The sequence below is a fragment of the Diabrotica virgifera genome, chromosome 3 (assembly GCF_917563875.1).
Source record: "Diabrotica virgifera virgifera chromosome 3, PGI_DIABVI_V3a".
NCBI classification, from domain to species: Eukaryota; Metazoa; Arthropoda; class Insecta; order Coleoptera; family Chrysomelidae; genus Diabrotica; species Diabrotica virgifera.
In genome coordinates, this window is record NC_065445.1 from 202,057,351 (window position 1) to 202,083,331 (window position 25,981).

Here is a 25,981-nt window from a genome sequence, read left to right on the forward strand (position 1 = left end):
GTCGAAAAATTGCAGTCAACTCTACAAAAATGAATATATTTGGCTGAAATTTTTTTGAGTGTACTATACTTTTACATGTTCCAATTATAAATAAAAATAATTTTTAGTTTCCAAGATATAATTTTTTTAAAAAGTCACTTTTTTTACTCGCAAGACCTATGTAACCCCTTAATAACTGCCTTTCCATGCTGTAGCAAACTTAACAAATTGTTGATTTCAAATTGTAACAGTCGTTTTGCAAAGTATGCTGCCCTCTTGTATCTTCTGTGTTATCTTCATCATACAATTACTTCATCTAAAAACTTTCTGCGATATATTCATTTTGTTGCTAAAATTATTTCCTGATCCATGGGTTGAATAAGCGATGTATTTTTTGGCAAAAACATACATTTAAAGTTGCCATGTTTTGATCATAGAATATTTTCAGAGGGATGAGCAGGAGCGTTGTCTAAAATCAAAAAACATTTCACCTCTTCCGGCAGATTCTCAGTTTCTTCTCTTGAAATTTTTTCACTGCAGGTACAGTCGGAGAAATGAAAGAGTACCCATGAACGATCACATATTATTAACATAATTAATCTATCTCTATCGTTTGTTATTTATAGAAAAAGAACAGCAAATACAAAATATGTGATTGTACCTGTTTGACGTGACCGTTCATGGGTATTCTTTCATTTTTCCGACTGTACAAATTCTTTAAAAGGTCAATTTTTTAAGATATCTGGGGTGAACCACTATGATGAAATTATTTATTTTTATAGCTCCACAATTATATACAAATCCTACCTCAAAATATTTGTAAGAATTTAAACTCTTGAATGCCTTCATTTGTTGACCTGTGTAAAAACTTACTAAGCTCCAAATACAAAAAAAACTATGTCCATGTAAGTAACTATATTTGTCCATGTTGTCACCCTTGAAAAACTTTTTCTACTGTAGGTTAACTCATACCCCTTGAGGGAAAATGGATCTATATACCAAAAGCTTTTGAAAATATTTACTTATGTTTATTTATTCACTGCTTACAACTAAATACAGTCGTTAAAGTACTTCTACAGCTAGAAGCTACAGAAGTCAACAGCAAAATGTTCGGAAAATACAACTATAAAAAACTATTATACAACGATTAAACTATTATATAAAAACAATTATATAAACCACTATTTTATAACAACAATAACTATTTTATAAAAAAACTATTAAACGTAAAAAACTTAAGAAACTCAATGCGGTACAAATATAAATAATTTCAATGTTTGCCTTCCAGCTTTCAATTAGTGTCATAAACGTCAAAGTCTTGAAATGGCCTATTGCTAATTTTCTTTATATCAAATACAGGGTGAGTCAAAACGCAAGTACACTTCGCGTCAAAAAAAACTGGTACAAGTCTTATACCCGAAAATCGTGTTTTTCTAGTTGTGTAAATTGGTCTTGTCACATATGTCACTCTTATTTCTAGGCAACGTTGCCAGTTCAACTAAAATGTTATATCAAACCAGGTAAAAGCAGGGCTGTGCGGCAGACCGCAAGTTTTTAGTAGGTTTACTAAAAATCAAAACAACATCGAGCATTCTCGATTAGTCAGTCACATTTATTTAAACATGCATCCTAAAAAAATCTCTTATTAATTTTTTTAATGTTCCATCATCTCAATTAAGTACCCATAAATTAATTCGTGTTCTATTATAATTTGTGACAGATATGACATAAATGACAGATAATAACTCTAGACATGACATTAAATTATTATGTTTAATTTAAAATCGAGAAATGTGAAGGGTTTCTCGTAAAGTTATGGGATACTAATAAATAAAACACACTGGAAAAATTAAAATTTGAAATTAATACAAAATGAATAACTTTTACAGTGAACAATTATTGTGAAACTTAAATATTATGTATTACAATAAAATTCGAAACTGCTGAAATATTAAGCACATAGGTGGAAAATGTCGCCTGTTAAAATGTTCAATGTGTTTTATTAAATGTATTCATTTTTTTTTTTCGAATCATGAGAAATATAATAAGAATTTTTCACAGAAATACGCCAAAGTTAGGCCACACACATTACCATAATGTGTATCGGTTGCGTTCCGTCACAGTGAAGTTATTATAAATATCATAGAGGTATATATTAACATAGAGGGAGCCTACCTTCCGCGCTTCCTGACGACAAGATCTCATGGACTGGTTTGCTGCATCTCTTTCTAACACATTGTATGGAAAATCTATGATGACATTCAGTGTGAGTATAGGCACGGAAGAGGAGGACAACTGTAGCAGTTTTACTATGCGTAAGAGTGAAACGGCACTAATCCAAATAAAAAAGATGGTGTCGTCACTTCGCTCTGAATGACACTCTCTCTATGCTAATATATAACTCTATGATAAATATTGACAATTTGAACTGTCAAAATTTTTATTTTATCATTTCTTGTTTAAAAAAATAATAAAATTGATAAGATAGCCTCAGTTGAGGAGAAAGTAATAATAATAAAGATGTTTTATTCAGTCAATAGTGTGCGAACAATAAGGTAAATAATAACGCGGGCCTAACTTTTACACACATGCCTACTGTGGCAAATGTAGGTATTTTTCAAAATGTTGGAATGTGTTTAAATCCTAGAACAATTTTAGCTTTTGTTTTTAATACAGATTTTAATCCCATACAAATAGCTTCTCATGATTTTTGTTGTAAAATGATTAGGGAAGCAGGAATTTAACAGTTTAGAATTTTACATTGAGTTACCTATGGCCCGTTTTACGATTCTCCACCATGATTTTTGAACGTTATTTTTTGTATTTAGATTTAGTGCAATCCCATTATCTGTGCTGGCAACAACGCCGTGATTCACGAGCCATTGTGTCCAGTCTGAACACAGGTTTACATTGGAAAAAAAAAGTGTACCAGTTTTTTCTGACGCGAAGTGTACATTATTTTCCCACTAATTTTAAATTGAACTGTAACCTGTATTTTATATCACTATTGAAAAGTACCATTACGTACTTTAATTTTTAGATAACATTCCCTATGTCTAAATTTTTTAGTTTTCGAGATATTTTCATTTTTCAATGGACCAGTAGCGTGGTCACCCAAAACACCAGAATTTAATAAACTGGATTGATTTTTTTGGGGTTACGTTAATAATGAAGTTTATAAAATACCTCCAACAACAAGGGATGAGATGAAAAATAGAATACAGTGTATTTCAATGTGTTAATTTACAAATGCTTCGTAGAGTAAGTAGCTCATTCAATGATCGTTTTTAGGCGTGCATAAATGTGTTAGTAGGTAATTTTGAACACCTTATGTAATTAATATTAAAAGTATTTTATTAAAAGTAGCTTCTAATTTTTTCAAACATATTTTTTTGCAAAATGTATTACTGATAAATTATGTTTCGTTCTTTATTTGTTACATTGTTACATTTACATACAAAAGTAGTGTTTAATTGTCTTCACAAAATGTTGTATTTTGTGTTTGCGTGTTTTTTTGTAAAATTTATTACTAATTTTCTTTCTTTATTTGTTACATTTACATGAAAAAGTAGTTTTTAATTGTTTCACAAATGTTGCATGTTGTGGTTTGTTCTTTTTGTAAAATGTATTACTAATAAATTATTTTTATTTCTTTATTTGCTACATTGTTACATTTATTACCGGATTGATAATCAGTAATCGTCAATTATTGTCAATTCAGTCATGGCTTACTTAAAATTTAGATAAAATTAGAAACGTAGAATAATTTGCTCTGAAAAATGAAAATATCTCGAAAACTAATAAATTTGGACATAGGGAATGTTATATAAAAATTAAAGTACGGTAATGTTACTTTGCAATAGTGATATAAGATACAGGATGTTCCATTTAACATTACTGAGAAAATAATGTACTTGCGTTTTGACTCACCCTGTATTTGATATAAAAAAATTTGCAATGTCAATAATTCTTGCAAATTTTGACAATAAATAAAAAAATATGGCATTAAGAAACCATTGCTGTTGTGCTTATTTTTATTTATACAGGGAGTTGAACTTTTACGATTTTCATACAAAATTGGTTATAACTGTGTAAATACTCTGTATAACATAACAAACCTTTATATTTTTGTGATGGAGAAGTTAACAGGACTTCGAGTATATAATAAAATATACGGTGTTCCATTTAAAAAAAAAACATAAGTTTGGTCTGCCACTGTGTTATCGAACAACCTGTAACATTCTAACTAATTTTGTAATATGAAGCTCAAAGTTGGCTACAATTTTTGTTATTAACTTTTATTGCTATCTATTACTATAGCGGATCTATTGAGCTTTACCCCACTAATCAATCACCCTGTATAAGCATTCGAGTTGTGTTGTTACCATCGCATGATCAGAATCCCGTGGACAGCACACATATCCAACGAATGTGTGCTGGAGACCATGCACAAAGAGCGAGAATTGATCAACGTCATAAAAATGAGAAAGGTTCAATACTTCGGTAATATAATAAGAGGACCGAAATAACTCTGGTTGATCATTCAGGGCGAAATCGAAGGAAAACGCTGGGTTGGAAGAAAACAACTGTCCCGGCTATGTACCATTAGACAATGGACAGGTCCAACGGTCGAGAAATTGTTTCATATAGCTGCCGACTGAGAAAGATTTCATCAGCTTGTTAATACGACGATAGCTAACGCTTGAAAATAAGCACGGCACACAAAGAAGATATCGTAAAATACAATGTACGTCGTACATGAAAAAAAAAACAGTTGAAAAATAGTCTTTGAGTGAACAAGTGGTTATAAGTTGTGATATTATTAGCAAAATATTGTTACAATTTCGCGTCCGTGGAATTTTCATAACGATAACACAGAAGAAGTTCATGTTGAACCCGCTGTTAAAAATTGTCATTCAGAAGAGGCTGTTCACACTCAAGGGCAAGAATCAGAAAGGCCTCGAAACAAAGAAAGCAATAGTTTTTTTAACTTTAACCGATAGATTAGGGTACAGGGTGATTGATTAGTGGGGTAAAGCTCAATAGATCCGCTACAGTAATAGATAGCAATAAAAGTTAATAACAAAAATTTTAGCCATCTTTGAGCTTCACATTACAAAATTAGTTAGAATGTTACAGGGTGTTCGATAACACAGTGGCAGACCAAACTTATGTTTTTTTAAATGGAATATTTTATATTCGAAATCTTCTTAACTTCTCCATTACAAAAATATAAAGGTTTGTTATGTTATACAGGATATTTACAAAGTTATAACCAATTTTGTATGAAAATCGTAACAAGTTCAACTCGCTGTATAAATAAAAATAGGTAAAACAGCAATGGTTAATTAATGCCTTTTTTTATTTATTGTCAAAATTTTCAAGAATTATTGACATTGCTAATTTTCTTTATATCAAATACAGGGTGAGTCAAAAAGCAAGTACATTATTTTCTCAGTAATGTTAAACGAAACACTCTGTATTTTATATCATGATTGAAAAGTAACATTACCGTACTTTAATTTTTATGTAACATTCCCTATGTCCACATTTATTAGTTTCCGAGATATTTTCAATTTTCAGAGCAAATTATTTTAGGTGTCTAAATTTATCTAAATTTTAAGTAAGCCATGTAACAATGGATTATCAATCGGATTATCAATCCGGTAATCAATGTAACAATGTAGCAAATAAAGAAATAAAAATAATTTATTAGTAATACATTTTACAAAAAAAAACACAACCACCACATGCAACATTTTTGAAACAATTAAAAACTACTTTTTTATGTAAATGTAACAAAGAAAGAAAGAAAATTAGTAATAAATTTTACAAAAAAAACACACAAACACAAAATACAACATTTTGTGAAGACAATTAAACACTACTTTTGTATGTACATGTAACAATGTAACAAATAAAGAACGAAAAATAATTTATCAGTACCTAATACATTTTGCAAAAAAAAAACATGTTTGAAAAAATTAAAAGCTACTTTTAATAAAATATTTTTAATATTTAATTACATGAAGTGTTCAAAATTACCTCCTAACACATTTATGCACGCCTAAAAACGATCACTGAATGAGCTACTTACTCTACGAAAAGCATTTGTAATTTAACACATCGAAATACACTTTGTATTCTATTTTTCATCTCATCCCTTGTTGTTGGAGGTATTTTACAAACTTCATTATTAACGTAACCCCAAAAAAATCGGTCCAGTTTATTAAATTCTGGTGATTTGGGTGGCCACACTACTGATCCATTGAAAAATGAAAATATCTCGAAAACTGATAAATTTAGACATGGGGAATGTTATCTAAAAATTAAAGTACGGTAATGGTACTTTTCAATAGTGACATAAAATACAGGGTGTTCCATTTAAAATTACTGAGAAAATAATGTACTTGCGTTTTGACTCACCCTGTATTTGATATAAAGAAAATTAGCAATATCAATCATTCTTGAAAATTTTGAGAATACGAAAAAATATGGCATTAATAAACCATTGCTGTTTTGCTTATTTTTTTTATACAGGGAGTTGAACTTGTTACGATTTTCATATAAAATTGGTTATAACTTTGTAAATACCCTGTATAACATAACAAACCTTTATATTTTTGTAATGGAGAAGTTAACAGGATTTCGAATTTAAAATAAAATATAGGGTGCTCCATTTAAAAAAACATAAGTTTGGTCTGTCACTGTGTTATCACTGTAACATTCTAACTAATTTTGTAATGTGAAGCTCAAAGGTGGCTAAATTTTTTTTTATTAACTTTTATTGCTATCTATTACTATAGCGTATCTATTGAGCTTTACCCCACTAATCAATCAACCTAAGTAAATCTGCAGTTATAGAAGAAACTGCTGCTCTGACTCGGACACCAATTTCAACCGTTCGAAAAATAATTAATAATGCAATATGTAATACTTCCTAAAATTAAATGAAGTGACAGTGATGTTTCTAGGTGAAGTTTGATAGTGAGCGTGAATAATTTGACGTATAGTGTACGATATGTATAAAGAACATAGTGCCGACATTAGACAATTTTATTAATAAACTAAATGCAGATGACACTGGAATTAAGTACGATGGAACAAGTTTGTGGAAGTGTTTAGGGCGCATAGGATTTAGGTTTAAAAAAATAAACAGAAGACAGACAATTATGGAATCCTATCTTCTGCGCATATAGCAAACGGAATACTTAATGAAAATAAAACAGTACCTCAGAGAAAATAAATCAATTATTTATATAGATGACAAGTGGCTCGACACACACACGATTTTGGGATATTTCGCATTTTTATCTGTAGATTGATACTGTTAACGTCACCGCGATTTTATGATAAACAAGATACACTGACCTCTGCTTCCGAGTCCACCGAATCTCCTTCATCATCAGATCCGTGCACCGAAGCAGCTGGAGTCGTTACTTTACTGGAACTAGGAGATGGAGGTTCAGAAATGGGTCTGGGATATTTGAATTCGAGACCGTATTCCATTTCTTCTTTGTAGTCCGAAAATACTTTGTGCAAGGCTTTCATCCGCGCTTGACGATAGTACTACAATTAAAAAATACTTTATAATTATATACCAATAATAGAAAAATAAATAGGTAATTTATAGGGTTGGGAGTACAAAAATGAACAGAAACAGGATAAATCTTGCAGTGCAGCAATACCGTGCTGCAAGATCTATCACAGGTTCTAGACCGAGGGCTGGTGGAAAATTCTTTCAAATTTATGAACAAGCTCTCCGTCTATAGCTTGAACCTGGTCGATAAGAACTTCTTCCTCACATCCATTTAAAGGAGAAGATTCAATCCAATGTTAAATCGTATATTAGTCCAGTCTCAGACGGGTTAGTCGAAAAAAGGCCTAACCTTACATGGCGAGCTGCCCCAAATTTTATTATTCAATATCTCCGCCATTTTCAACATTTTTCGACAAAAATAGTAAGAACTGAAGGAGTATCCGTTTTTCTCCCTAGTTAAGGGAGGAAATAATGGAAGGCGTGTGAACATAATTATTAAATTAAATCTCGTTTATTATTAACTTTACGTAGAAAGCAAAAATTGAGACAATTATATTTTATACAATTTTAATCTCTTATTCTTTTTATTAAAATAAATAATATTTGAGGTCGTACGTATGAGGTAAAGTCGCGAGCGTAAGAACTTGCGAACATAGGAATTGTTTCTGTACAATATCTTTGCCATTCTAAACTCTTCGGCAAAATTGTTGCAAATTGTTAAATTGTTAAAAGGATTTAAATTGTTGCAATTGTGATTTCCTATAATTTCTTATTTGCATTTTTATCGTGCAGTCGATACAATTTTGATTTATTTCATTTTTGTGCTACATTCAACATTTAAGGTCCTACGTCTATGACAAACCTAACGAGACACAAGCGATTAACGAACCTTAGACACTGGCATCATAAGCAACAAACAAGCTATAAACAATAAGGAACGAAGACCTTAAATATTGATTTTAGCAAAAAAAAAATTAAAGAGATCAAAATTGTATAAAATGTAATTATTTCAATTTTTGTTTATGTACAATTATGTCGTAAAGGTAATAGTCAGGGAGGTAGTGTCAAATTTGACCGGAGCATTTTAGCATGGCTGCTTTCTTTTTATTTAGTTAGGTATTCCAAAGCTTATTAACAAATGATGTGTCAGCTGGCCCAAAACCGGGGATTTTAGACAAGAAAAGGTAAAATATGAAACTTGATGGAAAAACGCTATAACTTATGACAAATATTTATCTACGTGACTTACAACTCTTAATAGCCTTGCTGACTTCTCTCCTAGCTTTCACTCAGGAAATCCGGGTTCAAATCCTGGCGTTGAAATTTTTTTTTGTTTTTAAAATTGACATTTTATTTTGAAAAATAATTATTTTTATAATAAGGGCGTTATTCAGTGGAATACTGGATTTATTGTGTTTTGATTGATTTGCACACTTTCGATAGCTATTTTCTATTGGATATATTGCGTTTGGAAGGAATTGGCTGTAACCACTGGATATATTTCATGACAAAGCTATTTAGTATTAATTTAACTCAAATTCTAAAAAACAGGATTTATTGCGTTTTGATTGATCGCTCCTCATACAGACAAACATCCATTGCTATATACCTATTATAGATAACAGGAATATACCTATTTAGATTGCTATTAAAAAATGGGGGTTGCTGATAGAAAAGTGAAAAATTAGGGTTGTATGTATCTTTTGGTTCTACATCATATTACATTAAGAAAAAACAGTTTGTCCAAAAAATAAAAAAAATGTCGGGAGGGGGTGGGGAAGGCAACCCCCTTTTTCACTTAGATTGGTCATACTAACTCAGGAAGCTTCAGGGGTTCATTTACAACAACTTTGCTTATTAAGGTCAATCATAATATTTATGATCAAATGCATAGTTCTATTTCATAAGTTCTATGCATAATTCTATAAAAGACATACAGATTTTTTTATATTGGTCGTATACATAATACATTGTAGTATAAAAATATTTATTTTTCAAAATAAAATGTCAATTTTAAAAACAAAAAAAATTTCAACGCCAGGATTTGAACCCGGATTGCCTGAGTGAAAGCTAGGAGAGAAGTCAGCAAGGCTATTAAGAGTTGTAATTCACGTAGATAAATATTTGACATAAGTTGTAGCGTTTTTCCATCAAGTTTCATATTTTACCTTTTCTTGTCTAAAATCCCCGGTTTTGGGCCAGCTGACATATCATTTGTTAATAAGCTTTGGAATACCTAACTAAATAAAAAGAAAGAAAAGAAAGCAGCCATGCTAAAATGCTCCGGTCAAATTTGACACTACCTCCCTGGCTATGATAATAAACGAGATTCAATCAATAATTATACTTCCCTCTTCCGTTATTTCCACACCCAACTCAGAAAATATCGACCGTACGAAAAAAATTGTAAAAAAAGTTGAAAAGGTTTTGTTGAAAAGTTGAAAATGGCGGGGATATTGAGCAACACAGGTTCTCCTTTAGAATCAAGATAGCGCCTAATGTAACGGCGAATGCCAATCCATTGACGTACAATTTTGAGCGGTCTCTTTCGCTATATTCTTATCTAATCGCCTAAGATGCCTAAGTAAGTTATCCCTGTGGTACCTATTTCAAATTGGGAAGATATTTCATAACTATTCATGCTTCTACAATATGTATTTAATAATAGATATAATGGAATAGGAATATCTAATTTATATTCATTCATTTTTTCCGACGATATTGATATAAAAATGCAGGTTTTGGTTAATAAAAAACGGATATTTAGAATCCCGACTTTTCTTTTGCAATAAAGTTTGTACCAATGAGTGCTCAATATACTTATGGAATAGTAATGCATGTATTTGTCATTCCTAAAAGCCATAAAATAGGACACTTCATAGCAGTCACAACTACAATTACTAATATTATTTCTCTGTTTTACATACCACTCCCAAGTTCCTCCAGTCCAAAAGATCGCTGAGTCTTTCAGTACGGTTCCTTTGAATTATCCTCTGTCTTCTACTGAGCCTAGCGAAGTCGTACATAAATTGAGCTAACTGTTTGACGGAATCTTCGAGGCCGATGTATCTACGGTCCACTATGTAGATTCCGTAGGACATGGGGTCCATGATATGTTCTTGCATGAAACATCCAAAACCTGAAAATTAACACAAAGTGGGTTATGAGAACACGGAGTATAAATTCTCAATCTTAATACACGTTACTTGATACCAACAGACCTAAATCTAGTATGGTGTATTCCACGAATATACGACTGTTTTGGATTATCGCGAGAACGAATATTTTAGTGTGCAACATAAGAAGTACGAAAGTATTTTGCTCTAATAATTACTCCAATAAACAACAATATAATTTGCAATTTACTTTCGTTCTTCATATTTTGCACAGTAAAATATTCATTGTAGCGATAATCCAAGAGGGTCGTATATTCGTGGAATGGGGTATAGAAAACAATTAAATTTGATCTATAAAAATGTGTTTCATTCGTAAAAGACAAGAGCCGTTCCAATTCTTTGTATTTCACGATGAAGTGACGTATACGTTTAAACATATAACATTTTGAATCTTACTTATATTGAATTTTTTTGAGAATCCATGTCTCAGCTGGGTATGTAGCAAAAGGTCTTACTAACCTGAGCTTAGTATTCCTTTTTATTGTTCGATCTTTCCATATTATAATTAATTTAGCTGTTGCGGTGCGGACCATTGCTAGTCTACTCTTGATTTCTGAGGAGCTATTGTTGGTTATTACGGAGCCCAAGTACACAAATTTATGTCTACTCATTCGAAATTCGCCACTTAATAAATGTGCAGTAGATTATTATTTGCCCTGTCTACGATCATTGTCTTTCTGGTGTTGATCTGAAGAATTCTGTGCTTATCCAGCTTTATTTCGACTTCATTTGCTGCCAGTATAAGTGTGTTATCTGTATATCGCAGATTACTGATTTTTCTGTCCCCAATAGTGATTCCTCCATCCCATTCGTCATTTCCTCATTATATGTTCAGAATATATGTTGTATAATAATGGTGATAGTATGCAGTCCTGTCTAGTTCCTTTTTTATTTTAAACGCTTTTGTAGACCGTATTTCGCGTACTTTAACTTTGGCTGAGTATTTATAAGACATATTTCTTATTAGGTTAAGTAGATGATTAGGCACTGCCATATTTCCCATTATATTCCAGAGGTAATCTCCAATTCACTGAATAAAAAGCCTTTGTGTAATATACAAAACAGAACAGCATTGGTATATGTTGTTCCCTCGTTTTTTCTATTAGCTGCCTGGTGTTCAATATCTGCTCACGAGTTCCTTTCTCTATTACGAATCTTCACTGTTCTTCGGCTATCTCTGGAATTAGCCGTTCATTGATAATATGTACCAATATTTTGCCTTCTGTAAGTGCTGCATACGGCTAGTGATCCTTTTTTATGGATATGATTCACATGTGATCCATATCATATTGTACATATGCAGTATTATATCTATGTCAATCTCGCCCATTGCTTTTAGAGTATCCGTGGTATGCCATCTATCCCTGGCTTTTCTTGTTTCTTAGTTGGTTGAAAGCCTTCTCCACTTCTGCTCGTAAAATGATTCTGCCTTTTTGATTGCAGATTTCTTGTATTCTGAGACTGATGTATCTTTTGAAGTGACCGTGTGTAATTCTGAGCAATAATTTTTCAGATTTCTGCAATGCTCTCTATGTCGGTTTTTTCTCCAGAAGGGTACGGCCAGGCTTGCGAGCGATTTTTTGTGAGAGATAAATCGTGGACGACTGAACTACAAAAAAATATTTCAAACCCAATAAATATTATTACAGTGGTCATACCTAAAAAATCGCTTAGCGAAAAATCGCTCAGCGGCTAAGCGTGTCGCTCTGTTTCCAATTCGGTTTGATTTCTAAGCGACTTTAGCTCCATTTTGTCTTTAAAATAAACAGCACGATGTCTTGTTCCAAAGAAATTTTAATTTCCAAAGTGCAAAGTAGACTCATTTTATGGCAGGATACACACAAACATTTCAAAAACAAAAGTGTAACAGATAAATATTTTTTTGTGTTTACTATATCTATTAATGGGATGTACTGTATGTACTGTACACCATACTTCCTTTTGCTTTTTAACAAACACTCTATGAATGGATCATCTTCTAAAAGAAGGGCAATTCGACGCGTTCGTGTGAGAGGCATGACGAAAACTGATATTTAAATCGTTATTCGATGGACAGCTTCTCACTTGTCGCCCGCTACATTGTCGTGAACGATTTATCTCGCGCGTTAAATCACTCGGAAACCTAGCCGTATCCTTAGCGAGCTCGCATACCAAAGCAATATCCTACATCACATGTGGCATGCATTGCGAAAAGCACTGAGTGTCACATCTGGTTTTCGGTGAATCTTCGGTGACTTTCGGTGGAATTTCGTTCACCGAAAACCAGATGTGACACTCAGTGCGTATCTTTCCGCAATGTACGTTATGCGATGTAGGGATATCGCTTTTGGTTTGCGAGCTCCCTTATGGTTTTGAATGGCATGAACTTGTAGCTTGAACTCTCGAGCCAAATGTCTAACTTCTTTTAATAGTTCATGACACTCATGACGATTTGCAAGTTGGTCTAGTTCTTGACACACGTTAGTTATATACGAGGCCTATAGAATCAAAACCTGCTAGATCCGTGTTTTGAAATTTTTCAGGAGACTAAAAAAATCATTAAAAATGTAAATTTTCCAAGAAAGTATCCGGCATTTCTCAATCAAAATGGTATCAATAAATGTCATAAAATGGCACACTAAATTGGTACAGAAATTTGTACTTTTAGTTTGGATTTAGCAGATGTTGATTCTAAGCCCACATAATATTGTCCAAATTCCTGGGTACTGAACCATTTTGATAGGAAAACATACAAAATATATAAGAAAATAAAGTATTTTATTCTTCATAAAAGTAATGGACATAGTGGGGTTTGATTCTAACGTCAACATTCGATTGGTATTTTAAAGCGGATTTAGGTTTTGTAGATTAATATACTTGAACTTTGAAAATGTGTAAAAAAAAAAGGAAAACGAAAGATTTAGGATTTAGCAGGTTTTGATTTTGATGGCCTCATATGGTTGTTTTTATCTCCGATGGACATACATTTTATTTTCCTGCTTAGGTCCACTATTTTTTTAGTGTTGTTTCCTGTTTTTGTGGTATGTTGTAGTATAACTCTTCTTTTTCCACTAATAGGTTTCCTCTGACATCTAATGTTTGTTCTTTTGGATTTTACTCGGTGTACAGCCTCTTTCTGTTGAATGTATCCAGCTTTTTATTACATTCCATCTTTTACGTGTATCTTGTAGCAGGATTTTGTGGATTTACGGTGGATTACATTCTGCCATATATAATATAATATTGTTTCGATTGTATACATTGAACAGAAGTATAAACGAATACAAAATTTTCTATCTTAAGTTCTATGTACAATAATTACGCACGTACGTTTTTTTCTGTCATTTCCAACTTAATGCGTTAGAGAGAATTTGATAAACTACCACGAACTGAAAGAAGAAGGGTTTGATTTGAACTTTATTAACTCTTACCTGATAAATTTGTAGTGATGCTTGGAATACCCATTACGGTACACTCTGCAGGAGTGTATCCCCACGGTTCATAATAACTGGGAAAAACTCCCAAGTGACACCCCCTTACGAACTCTTCATAATCGAGACCGAATAGTGGATTTGTAGAACTAAGGAACTCAGGATGAAAGACAATCTGAAACAAACGAATAAGAGAATATTTGGATGAAACTTAATTATTTCGTGGTTATTCTATTACACAAGATATTCAAAAGGTCGCTTATGAGTGAAATATACAATGAAACTTACTTAAATACACGTTATCAATTTATATTCATGATGATAAAATTTATAAAAACATATACCATCAGATTAAACGTTGAAAGTATCTTCCCTGTTGTTGAGTACACAACTCAATTAATCAGAAAATGGATATTCTAAGAATTTGGACGGATGCTAAAGTTTGGTTTGCTGGACCACAGTAAATATCAGGTGACGATAGGTCTGGAGATCGTTGAGGCCAGAGTGTCTGTGAAACTAGAGTTCAATTTTCATAGAATGAAGTAGTTCTTCATGAATACGCAATGGATTTATAGCACCCCACAGACGAGAAATCTGCACATTTATGTACCCGATAATTTTCATTAAGAACATCGATTCCATTTGGTAATGGTAAAATTATTGAACCATTCACAGCATTGCATTATCTTGCAGTGATCAGCAGATTTTAGTATCACCAGTCACAGCTGTCATTTTGTATGTAAACTCTTTTAATGTTTTCCTCAACAACAATCTAATTTTTTTCTTGTATGAACCATATTCTCACTAACACCTCAATTTTCTCATTGATATGTTGAGACTTGTGGGCACCTTATCGGAAATATCTTTTATCTTATTATTTGATAAAATATTAATACCATCATTGATATATTAAATAACATTGACGTCAGTCTGCAACAACACGACAGTCAGTCAAGTTGTTGACAAGATCGACGTTGAATACTGACACTGGCTCACATAAACTACACATAGTAATACTGAGTGAGTCCACATCAAGGAAGCAATCCGGATGAAAAACAATACACCACGAAGCGACTTTTTAAACGCACTGTATATCATATAAGTAAATCTGGAGTGCTGAAATAGCGGAAATACTTAGTTTGTTCAGTAAATTCTTAAAACCACAATATTTCCTGTTTTGCCATGTTTGGGTATAAAAGCCACCCTTATTAGCCGTAATGCTTTTGTTATGTACCTTAGTCATAGGCTAGCCTGGAGTATTATATCGTTCGATTTTATCCTGGCTAATCTGTTTTTTTTTTGTCACACGCCAGTTTTCCCTTGAACCATAAAATAATGGTATCCTGTCAAGTCTGCTATTATGTGTCCAGTGGAATCACTTTCGTTTTAGACTCAGGAAAGTGCACCCTAAAAAGTTCTCGAGGGTCTCTATACTAAAATCACAATAAATATGCACTAGAAATAAACAAGCCAAGACACGTAGAATGTTACTAGGAGAACTCACGAATTATTATTTACGATGTATGTATAAACTTTGTAAATCATGATTTGGGATTTACAATGTACATGTATACATTGTAAATTATGGTTCAGGAGTGCTCCTAGTAACATTCAATGTGTCTTGGTTTGTTTATTTCTAGTGCATCTTTACTGTGATTTTAGTATACCTATGTGTATTCACCTGACTGCTTTTAGAGCGAGGGAATACTTATCTGAGAGTCCTTTGTAAGAACTTTATAGGCAGGGCATTGACATTTCTGTAGTCTGTTCTATTTCCTCGCAATGCATTCTTCACAATTCTTTTATTTTATTTTGCACTTCTCGGTCCCTTATTATATTCGGCCAGAGCTTTGCGATAATCACAATCACCCCACCCACCTGATTTTTTTGACGAAATTAAATTTTCGTCTGACTTCTGTCCTTTGATTTGCAAGTTGTCATTCAACTTTCCGGTTGAAATTCCTCACTCTCTCAGAGCAATAGTTTTCGAACGCTAACATCGAAAGCTCTTAATTGTTCGACTGCCATGTCTAGGTCCAACATAAGCTTTTAAGCCTACCCAAAAAATATTCCAGATCTGCTTGATATGTTTCCTAGTTTTTTTGAGAGTTACGATAAGTTTCCGTAGTGGGCTCATTATCCGTTATTTCAAGACAGATGTGTCGATGGTCTGAACAAGACATATCATCTGACACATGCTTTTTTAACAGTTCTAGCCACATGAGTCGTGACCAGTGTTATATCAATTACCTCCTTTCGTTGTGAAGTTACGAAATTTGGTTTGTTGGGGTAGAGACACCTCTTTTAGGGTAGAAACACTGACGCATTTTACGACCATGAACAAGTTCAGCTCTCCAAAAGTTCATTGTTGCTAATGACGGTCATAGACGTACGTATATTTTTAACATAGACTGAGACAGCCGGCGAGGCTAAGCGTGCTGACGACAAATCTCTTGCGGTTGTTCGATATGTCTCTCTCTAGACCTCTAGCGCACTGAAATTCATTCACTTAAAACTCACTCTCTCCCACCCCCAACCAAAAAGATATGCTGCTATACCGGTGGCTATACTTACTTGATTTAAGACAGACACATCAAACAATGAAAAAGAAAGATGGTGTCGTCACTACTCAGTCTATGTCGATATACGTCTATGATGATGGTATGGAGTCGCCAGAAATAACAGGCAATTCAGCTAGTTGATTTCTGTGTTGCTTTTTCCTTTTCAAGGGAAGGTGACTGAACAATCTTGGACCTTTTTCCCTTTTTTTCCAAAAAAAAAACAAAAATTGTTTGCTTTTGACAACTATTACAAACATAACTAATTGTTGTTTTTGCTGAAAATTTAGACAGACGTCATGCATTGAATACGCCACTCATATGTCAAATCCGATATCAATTATTTCTCATCTACTGCCATCAAATGAAATCTATTTTCAACGAAAATTTCGTTATATGTAAATTCGCAAAGTCTGTACGTTGCCGCCCCTACAACACTTGGAGCCGATATACCGATATGTATATGTTGCTTTGTCTCCTGAATCCAAATCTGAAAACGGCATTTCGATATCTCGAACCATCTATGAGATAACCGACCTTAAAATCGAAAAATCAAATTTTCGCCTTAAGGCATATTATGATACATCAATTCAATGTGTTTTTTACGTAGATTACGAACATAATATTGCCAGTTCGATGTCTCGAACCAAATTCGATATAACCGATTTCCAAGTCGAACAAAAGATTATGTTTGCTAATCGTAAACAAAGTTTTCGTTACGATACTGCTTGCATTCTCAGCTTTTTTAATATAAACTAAATTAAGGTGCAGTATTGTCTGTCTACTAAAAATGTCTTGATGGGCCTCTAGACGAGAAGCAAGTGATTCCATAGTTTGCTTACCGTATCGTTTTCTTTTAATTATCCATTAATTTTGTATTAGGTATAGGATTGTGTATTTGTCTGACTGGAGGATCTATTACAACTGGTTGAATGACTAATGTCTATGCCATTAAAAAATCGAAATTAAAGAAAATGTTTTTACCTTTTTCTACACTTAACGTGTCTTAACTTTAATGTTGATTAGAGTTAATCTGAATATTAATCATAACATACTAATCTATGCTACTTAACGTGTCGTAACTTTAATCTTGATTAAACATCTTGAATAAGGTTAATCTGCAGGTAAACAAAATCGCCTAGTATTTTTTTACTCACTTTGACTCTGTCGTGTGTAGTATTGAATAAACTACACCTTCTGACTGAATTTAGGACAGGATCGTTCCAGTCGTCTTGCACGTTGTGTGTAGTAACTGGTGGCAGACCGTCCCGTTGTAAAGAATAAATACATCTCTTCAGTCTGACCAGTTCTTCTTTTTCTAACATGTCGTTACCATTTGGTAATCGGCCACTGAAAATATGAAAAACTATACATGAGAATCACAATACCAGTGTTCAATGCCAATGCCAACTATTAAAAATAATTAACAAAAATGAATTATCCATAGTATATAATCTTATTATAGTAATATACTTAGTAATATATACAGTAACCGACACGCTAAACTCACGGGTACATTGAGCTAATACAGTCCTAGTGCGGGAGCACGCCAAATAGAATTCTATTTTAGTGACGTCACGTTGCCTAGCAACCGTCGATTCTCCCATTATGAAATTCTATTTTGTGACGTCAGCAAAATAGAATTCTATTTGGTGTGCTCTGGGCCCAGGACTCTTCACTTGTTGCACTGTTTATTTTTATGTCTAGTGACGACGTCTAGAACCTCAGAACATATATAAACATAGAAAGGTGACAGTTTATAGAACAGTCGTGGTATTTGAACTTTATAGGTTTGTTCTAGCAAACAGTCAAACTAGTCAGAAAACGTCAGCAAACAGTTGGTCAGTGAGAAAACATAATACAGTTACCAGTGCTATCCCCTCTACTAGCACTGGTCCACTATTCGCTGATGGTTTCAAACCGTTTGTAACTGATGCTAGAACAAACCTTATAGTTGTCATTGTGTTAAAGTTGTCAAAGTTATAAAATGAAGAGTCGGGGGAAAACAAGGAATGTCACATTTTATACATATTGAGTTAAACGCCAATAAAGGTTTAATTCTTGTGATATCTAAAAACTACTTAGGAGATTCTTAGCAGAATTCCAGCAATTCTTATTTTATAATCTTATTAATAGAATATTAATCTATATTAACTTGTTAATTTAATAATGCACCAAAAAACTGCTGACATTCCTTGTTTTTGTTCGGTAGAGTGTTTGTTCCTTTCTTCGCCTGGACACAAATTCTTAGAAAATTTATATAGACTGACCTTTCTGATTTTTGTTCTGAATCGACAGGCTAGTCGATAGTTTTTGAGTTTTTGCTACCACCTGGCGAGAAGAGCCAAAATCATTAAAAAGTGACATTCCTTGTTTCTCTCCTGTATTCTTCAAATATTGTAATATTGTTGGTGTTTGAATTTAAATAATAAAGTTATTTTAAAGCAGAGTAACAATACTATTAATTAATTAATTTTTTTATGGAGAAACAATTATTATTAATAGTTTCATGAGAATCACATAACATGAAAGACAAGAAAGTCATAGGTGAGAGCTTTCCTGACTAGAGTAAGCCCAGCGATTAGGTACCCGGTGTGTCTACTAGCGTGACGTTTACTGTATAATACTTAGTAACATACATCGTTACTCTAGCTTGTGATTGTTCTTAAAGTGGAGACTAGGCCGCACACCAAAGAAACATTAAACGTGAAACATGAAACAAATAAATTGTGAAGAACGGAACGTTTCATGTTATATAGTGTAGGAAACAGAGGTTGAACTTCGCAAACTCGACACACGTCCGGTTTTTTTTTTCTAGTATATCAAGGGGTGCTTTTAATGAGACTAACTTTTTCTTAAAAGATTTCGCCCCGGAACACCCATTTTCATCCCTTTAAAGGGGGTAGTTTGTGGTTTTTGCGAAACGTAGCCCTTCCTGTACGTTATTGCAAAAAATTCCTTAATAGAAATATGAAGAGGACTATATTTATTTCCTACAATTTATTCCGCGACAGCATATATCTATCACACACCGTTTAGCGGAGGTGGCGCGCCAAAGTTGACAAGTTTTTAAAAAAGATGTTTAAAGAAAAATATTTTTCCCTAACCGTAATGGGAATCACGAAGCAACCCAGCGGCAATTAATCAAAAATAAATGTCTGATTTTTTGGTATAGGTTTCATTTAAGGGCATTGTCCTTTTTTTAATTACAGGGTGTTAAAATTTTAAAAAGTCCCTTTTTATACCATCTGAACCGCTTATTCTAGCGTAAAAAAACTTTCAGCGATTACCCATGTACAAGTGTATTTACAAATTTGTATAATTCACCCCCATATTTTCCCCGAAACCACCCCAAAAAAAAGGAAAATGAATATGTAAAGAAATATGCAAAAATTGACTCTGGGCCACCACTGTAGCTTTAGGGTGCAAAGAAAGTAAAATATGTATAGGTCATAATATGTAGCAGACAGTGTGTTCTTTCATTTGTCAAAAGTGTGTTTCTAATAAAATGAATAAGTGATGAAAAAAAAACAAAAACTCGAGCTCGCCAAAGCATTTCTGAGGTTTGCGGCGCCACTGTGCCGTAATGGTTGCTTATACGAAAAAAAATGCATAGGACCTTATTTGTAGAGCAAATAGTGGTATTTAATTCTGTATAGCGTCGTTTCAAAAAAATATATAGGTAATGAAAAAATCGTAAAAACATGCTCGCCAAACTCATTTTCAGGGATAAGGGTAGTTTCAGCAGGGATATTGCAATAACCATAATATTTATTTATAAAAAACCCTACTGATGGAGCAGGATTTTCCCTATCCTCTTTAAAGGAATGAAAATGGGTGTTCCGGGGCAAATCTTTTAAGAAAATGTTAGTCTCATAATAAGCATCCCTTGATATACCAGAAAAAAAAGTAACACCGGACTTTTGTCGAGTTTGCGAAATTTAATCTCTGTTGCCTACACTAATATAATAATCAACGAAACAAAAATAAAATTTATATAGTAAATAATAGAAAGTGATGATGACGAGGTCGTTGCTGTTGTGGAAACTCTTTTATTACTATCCAAAAATCATAACCATAGTACATAATATTTGGTTGCAAAGGAATTAAATAATCATCTGCTAAATTTCGTAGCAACGTAATCGGAATCAAGAAGCAACCCAGCAGCAATTAATCACAAATAAATGTCTGATTTTTTGGTATAGGTTTCATTTAAGGGCATTGTCCATTTTCTAATTACAGGTCTTATTTTAAAAAGTCCCTTTTTATACCATCTGAACCGCTTATGCTAGCGTAAAAAAAACCTTCAGCGATTACCCATGTACAAGTGTTATTTATAAATTTGTATAATTCACCCCCATATTTTCCCTGAAACCACCCCAAAAAAAAAACGAAAAAAATTATAGAAAATATGCAAACATTGACACTGGACCACCACTGTGGCTTTAGGGTGCAAAGAAAGTAAAATATGTATAGGTCATAATATGTAGCAGACAGTGTGTTCTTTTATTTGTCATAAGTATATTATTAAAAAAATGAATAGATGAAAAAAAAAACAAAAACTTGAGCCGGCCAAAATATTTCTGAGGTGTGCGGCGCCACTGTGCAGTAACGGTTGCTTATACGAAAAAAATGCATAGGACCTTATTTGTAGAGCAAATAGTGGTCTTTAATTCTGTATAAGCGTTGTTTCAAAAAAATATATAGGTAACGAAAAAATCGTAAAAACATGCTCGCCAAACTTATTTTCAAGGATAAGGGTAGTTTCCGCAGGGATGTTGCAATAACCATAATATATACTTATAAAAAACCCTACTGATGGAGTAGGATTTTTCCCTACCTCCTTTAAAGGAATGAAAATGAGTGTTCCGGGGCAAATCTTTTAAGAAAATGTTAGTCTCATAATAAGCACTCCTTGATATACCAGAAAAAAAGTAAAACCGGACTGTCGACAAAGAAACAAAAATAAAATTTGTATAGTAAATAATAGAAAGTGATGATGACGAGGTAGTTGCTGTTGTGGAAACTCTTTTATTACTGTCCAAAAATCATAACCATAGTACATAATATTTGGTTGCAAACGATAAATAATCATCTTGCTAAATTTCAATAATTTTATAGAATGAGTATTCAAACATTTGCATTGTTTTATTGTTGGTCCTGGTTTAAAAAAAACGATATTTTCTTGTTATTGTCCGTTCGAGTACCACTCCAGGTTATAATTGTACACCTCTTCGTTCTGCTCCACCACAGAAACCAATGCAATATTAAATTCTTGGTGGCATTTATTTTACGCACGTAATTAATTATTCAAAGCAATGAAACTTATATCGAAAAATAGTCGAAAAATATCGAAACATGTTTCAAGAAGATAAAAATGTTTCATGGGCATGAATCACACTCGTTTCATAGATATGCGGACTTCTATTTGTTTAGCATTGTTTTATTTTCATGAAACGTGTTTCAATTTTTATGTTTCATGTTTTACGTTTCATGTTTCTTTGATGTTCGGTCTGCCTTAGGCAGGCCGCACATCAAAGAAACATGAAACGTAAATTACGTTTCGTGGAAATAAACCACTGCTAAACAAATATATGTCCGGTCATTTATGAAACTCTCCGAAAATAAAAATGTGTCATGAGCATGAATCAAACTCGTTTCATTGGTAGGCGGACTTTGAGATTTGTTTAGCAGTGTTTTCTTTTCATGAAACATGTTTTTCGTTTCACGTTTCATGTTTTTCGTTTCATGTTTCTTTGGTGTGCGGCTTGGCTTAGAGTGCTTAAACCCTCAAAAAGTAGGAATTCATTTTAAATTCGCAGCTAATTTGTTTGTAATAATTAAGAAACGTAATTAGTATCATTTTAAAGATAAAGTCTTAAAGTTTTATTATACAATATACAAAAAAATCTACACTTGAGAGCAAAAAAATCGACTAAAAAGTAAAATAAGTTTTAGTTTTTGATAACGTTGTTTGGTGTCTATCCACACACAATGTAATAGGTCTGGATCCCGCGTATGAAAAAAAAGTTGATTAATAGCAAGCTGAAAATTTGTTAATAGCTTAAGAATGTCTAGTCGGATAAATTTTGATATATGGGAACACTGGAACAGGGGCAGTTTTAATTGTGGAACAGGTTAAAAATTTGGAACGGTCAGACCACGAAAACGGCATATTTATTTTGTCCGACAGAACAGACTTAAACTCTCCGAACAGAGATTAAACTCTCATGCGAAAACCAGACTGCTATTTATCACCTGTCATAATTCCTGTCATTTGACATATTCTACATGTTCCACTCATTAAAACGCCCAGTTGGTGATAAACAGCAGTCTGATTTTTGCATGAGAGTTTAATCTCTGTTCGGAGAGTTTAAGTCTGTTCTGTCGGACAAAATACATCTGCCGTTTTCGTCGTCTGACCGTTCCAAATTTTTAACCTGTTCCACAATTAAAGCTTCCCCTGTTCCAATGTTCCCATATATCAAAGTTTGTCCGACTAGACACCCTTAAGCTATTAACAAATTTTCAGCTTGCTATTAATCAACTTTTTTTTCATAAGCTGGATCCAGACCTATAAATTTACAAGTAAAATATTGTGAACAGAAGTAATTTTTATGGCAATGACACAAATATTTATAAAATTAGTAACTAAAGAACATATATAATTTAATATTGTATGTGAGAAAAGATGTTATGAATGAAAGTCATTATGTAATGAATGAATATAAAAGTAAATTAACATAAAAAATCTGAGTAAATCAAAATTATACTGAGTATTTCCTCCTCTGCGTTGTATTACACTTTTCATGCGACCTTATTAAGTTTCTTACTGATTTCTGAAGAATCGCTTCCCACTCTTCATCTAATGCAGTTTTTAGCTCCGCCACAGTCGATGGTATTGGATTAAGGATCCAACATGGGATTCATATCCGGACTTAATGAAGGTCAGTCCATTGTTGTTATATTGGTGTTGGCCAGGTAATCTTTCCTAATCTGCGCTGTGTGCCATCGAGAGTTTTCATGCTTTAGCATGACGCTGTCACCCATATAGCCGGTGTAGGGAACAGCAGTCTTAGAGAATATCCGTAATGTAAAGATCTGCTGTCAAACCTACTCCGCATAAACTACAATTCATCGAGTGAGTCGATTTTTTTGCTCTTAAGTGTATTGGTCTAAATACAAAATCTAATACAAAAAAGTGAATTATTTGAGAAAAAAACTTTTTTATTAAGTTTAAACAAATTACATTGTTCATTGATTAATAATATTAACACATCGCATATTTGTAATGTAAGCCAAAAGTACATACAAATTTAAAAAATCAAAATACATCAACCAAAACCGGAGATACAGAAACTTACAATATTTTGAAGTTCTTTTTCATGTTCTGAACGCTTGGGTTCTTATTTTCCCTCTCCACACGGTCCGACATCTTTATTTCAGCCTCATTTTTTAACACTCACAGACAATGCTATAGTATCCATCTCTAGTCGAAGTGAATAAAGGTTTTGAAATTGCTCCATAATATCACTCAATCTTTAGGGTATTATGAGTATTTTAAACTCAAATAAGTAGTAAGTTTATGTGACCAAATATATACGAAAAGTGTAAAATATAAATATAAATATTAAACAACTGTAAGTACTAATATATTAATTAATAATAATCTATATAAACGAACTGCCATCTGGCAATGCTCTAAAGCTATATCTGATAAAACGAAACTAAATAATGCAGATATAAACTAACAACAGATTAAAAGAAAAATTAGAAAAAATAAAAATGAATCAATTAGTAACTATCTAAGAGAACTAACAAATGATAGCACAACTGATCATTCTCTTGTAGAGCCATTCTCAAGACATTAAAACGACCGATCTTACAAAATACTCCATTAACAACAGTAGGTACTGTCCAACAATACAGATGGAAACTGTACAAAAGGCAATTTAGAGAAGGCTAATAAAGCTGAATATCTCGAGGAAACGTTTTAGCCAAATGAAGATGATAACACACTTAAGTGGGGAAACGCCATCCAGGAAGAAGGTGAAACTAAACTAGTCACTCCAAAATAAGTGTCCAACGAAATTAAAGCAGGCATAAACACCCGGATTTAATTTAATTACTGGCAAAATGTTAAACCAACTCCCTAGAAAACCTATACTCAAGCTGACATTTCTTATAAACGCCTCGTTGAGATTAAGATATATTCCAAAGATATGGAAAGTAGCAGAGGTCATAAAAGCAAGCAAATATAGTATAGTATACACCGATTTCCTTACTACCTTCAATTTCGAAGCTGTACAAGAAGATATTGCTGAAAAGGCTGATACCTCTTATAGATGCCAGTTTGGGTTTCGAGAAAGTTATTAAACTATCGACCAAGTCCATAGAATAACGTATATAATAACATATAACGTGGCGCAAGCTTTTGATAAAGTAGCTTACGATAGGTGAAGTTACATATAGTCAGAGAACGAAATAGTTGTCAGTGATTCATTTCGAATTTCGTGGATTATTACGGTATTTGAGGAGAAAGAGGAGTAATTTCAATGGCATGTAAAATTATACTATTATTGTACGTGTATAATTTTATGATTATACTATTATTTTAGTAAGCAATACTTAAGTAACATTTCATGAAACAATTTCTTGTCAATTATTTGGTTATTTGAGTATAGTATCCTGCCACCTATTTGGTTGTTGTTTGTTTGGGTTTATATGACTGCGGACACTAAATCCATTCGCCAATTTTATTATTTTTTATTTTATTAGTCATTTTTTCGTATCTTATCCTAAAACTAATACTAATATAATAAACAATTCTACTAATAAATAATTATTTTTGTATTTTATTTTTTTTATTTATTTTTTTCTAAATGATGTTCTCAGAATTCCACAGCAAAAACTGCAACATTCTTCTTTAGCCCTCTACTTAATTCGAAAGCTATTTTACTATGGACTGTCCAAGTTCGTCATTCATTTTTATCTACATTTTTTTTATATTTTTTAATTATTATATATTTTTTTTCTATTTTTTTATATATTTTTTTATATTTTATATTTTTATATTTATATTTGAGTATAGTACACATTAACTTTAGAAACAAGAAAAAACAACACAGTCCTATTAATGTAAATAATACTCAGATACACTATGCCGATAGCGCAAAGTATTAGAATATTACATTAGGCGCTAGGTTAGGCTGTGAGATTGTGCTAGTAAGAGTAATCTAGACATCATCCAGCGATTCCAAAACAAAGTGCCAAGGAGCACTTTCAACGACCTTTGATACTATAGGAATAGTGACCTTC

The 25,981-nt window shown here is 32.8% G+C and overlaps 2 protein-coding genes across 10 annotated transcripts in view; both read right to left on the reverse strand.

Moving 5' to 3' along the window:
* The window catches only part of LOC114329617 (glycogen [starch] synthase), a 127,274-nt gene that overhangs the window by 8,174 nt on the left and 93,119 nt on the right, over positions 1-25,981 (reverse strand). For both annotated transcript variants that reach the window (XM_050647177.1, XM_050647178.1), the window contains exons 8-11: positions 17,821-18,013; positions 14,106-14,280; positions 10,447-10,658; positions 7,351-7,548 (exon numbers count right to left, since the gene is read on the reverse strand). In XM_050647177.1, coding sequence (XP_050503134.1) covers positions 7,351-7,548; positions 10,447-10,658; positions 14,106-14,280; positions 17,821-18,013 — 778 coding nt within the window. The remainder of the gene's footprint in view (positions 1-7,350; positions 7,549-10,446; positions 10,659-14,105; positions 14,281-17,820; positions 18,014-25,981) is intronic.
* Positions 986-25,981, reverse strand: part of LOC114329613 (E3 ubiquitin-protein ligase FANCL) — a 787,641-nt gene continuing 762,645 nt past the window's right edge. For all 8 annotated transcript variants that reach the window (XM_050647180.1, XM_050647179.1, XM_050647185.1 and 5 more), the window contains one exon: positions 986-2,387. In XM_050647180.1, the coding sequence (XP_050503137.1) occupies positions 2,370-2,387 (18 nt within the window). In that variant the 3' untranslated portion in view covers positions 986-2,369. The remainder of the gene's footprint in view (positions 2,388-25,981) is intronic.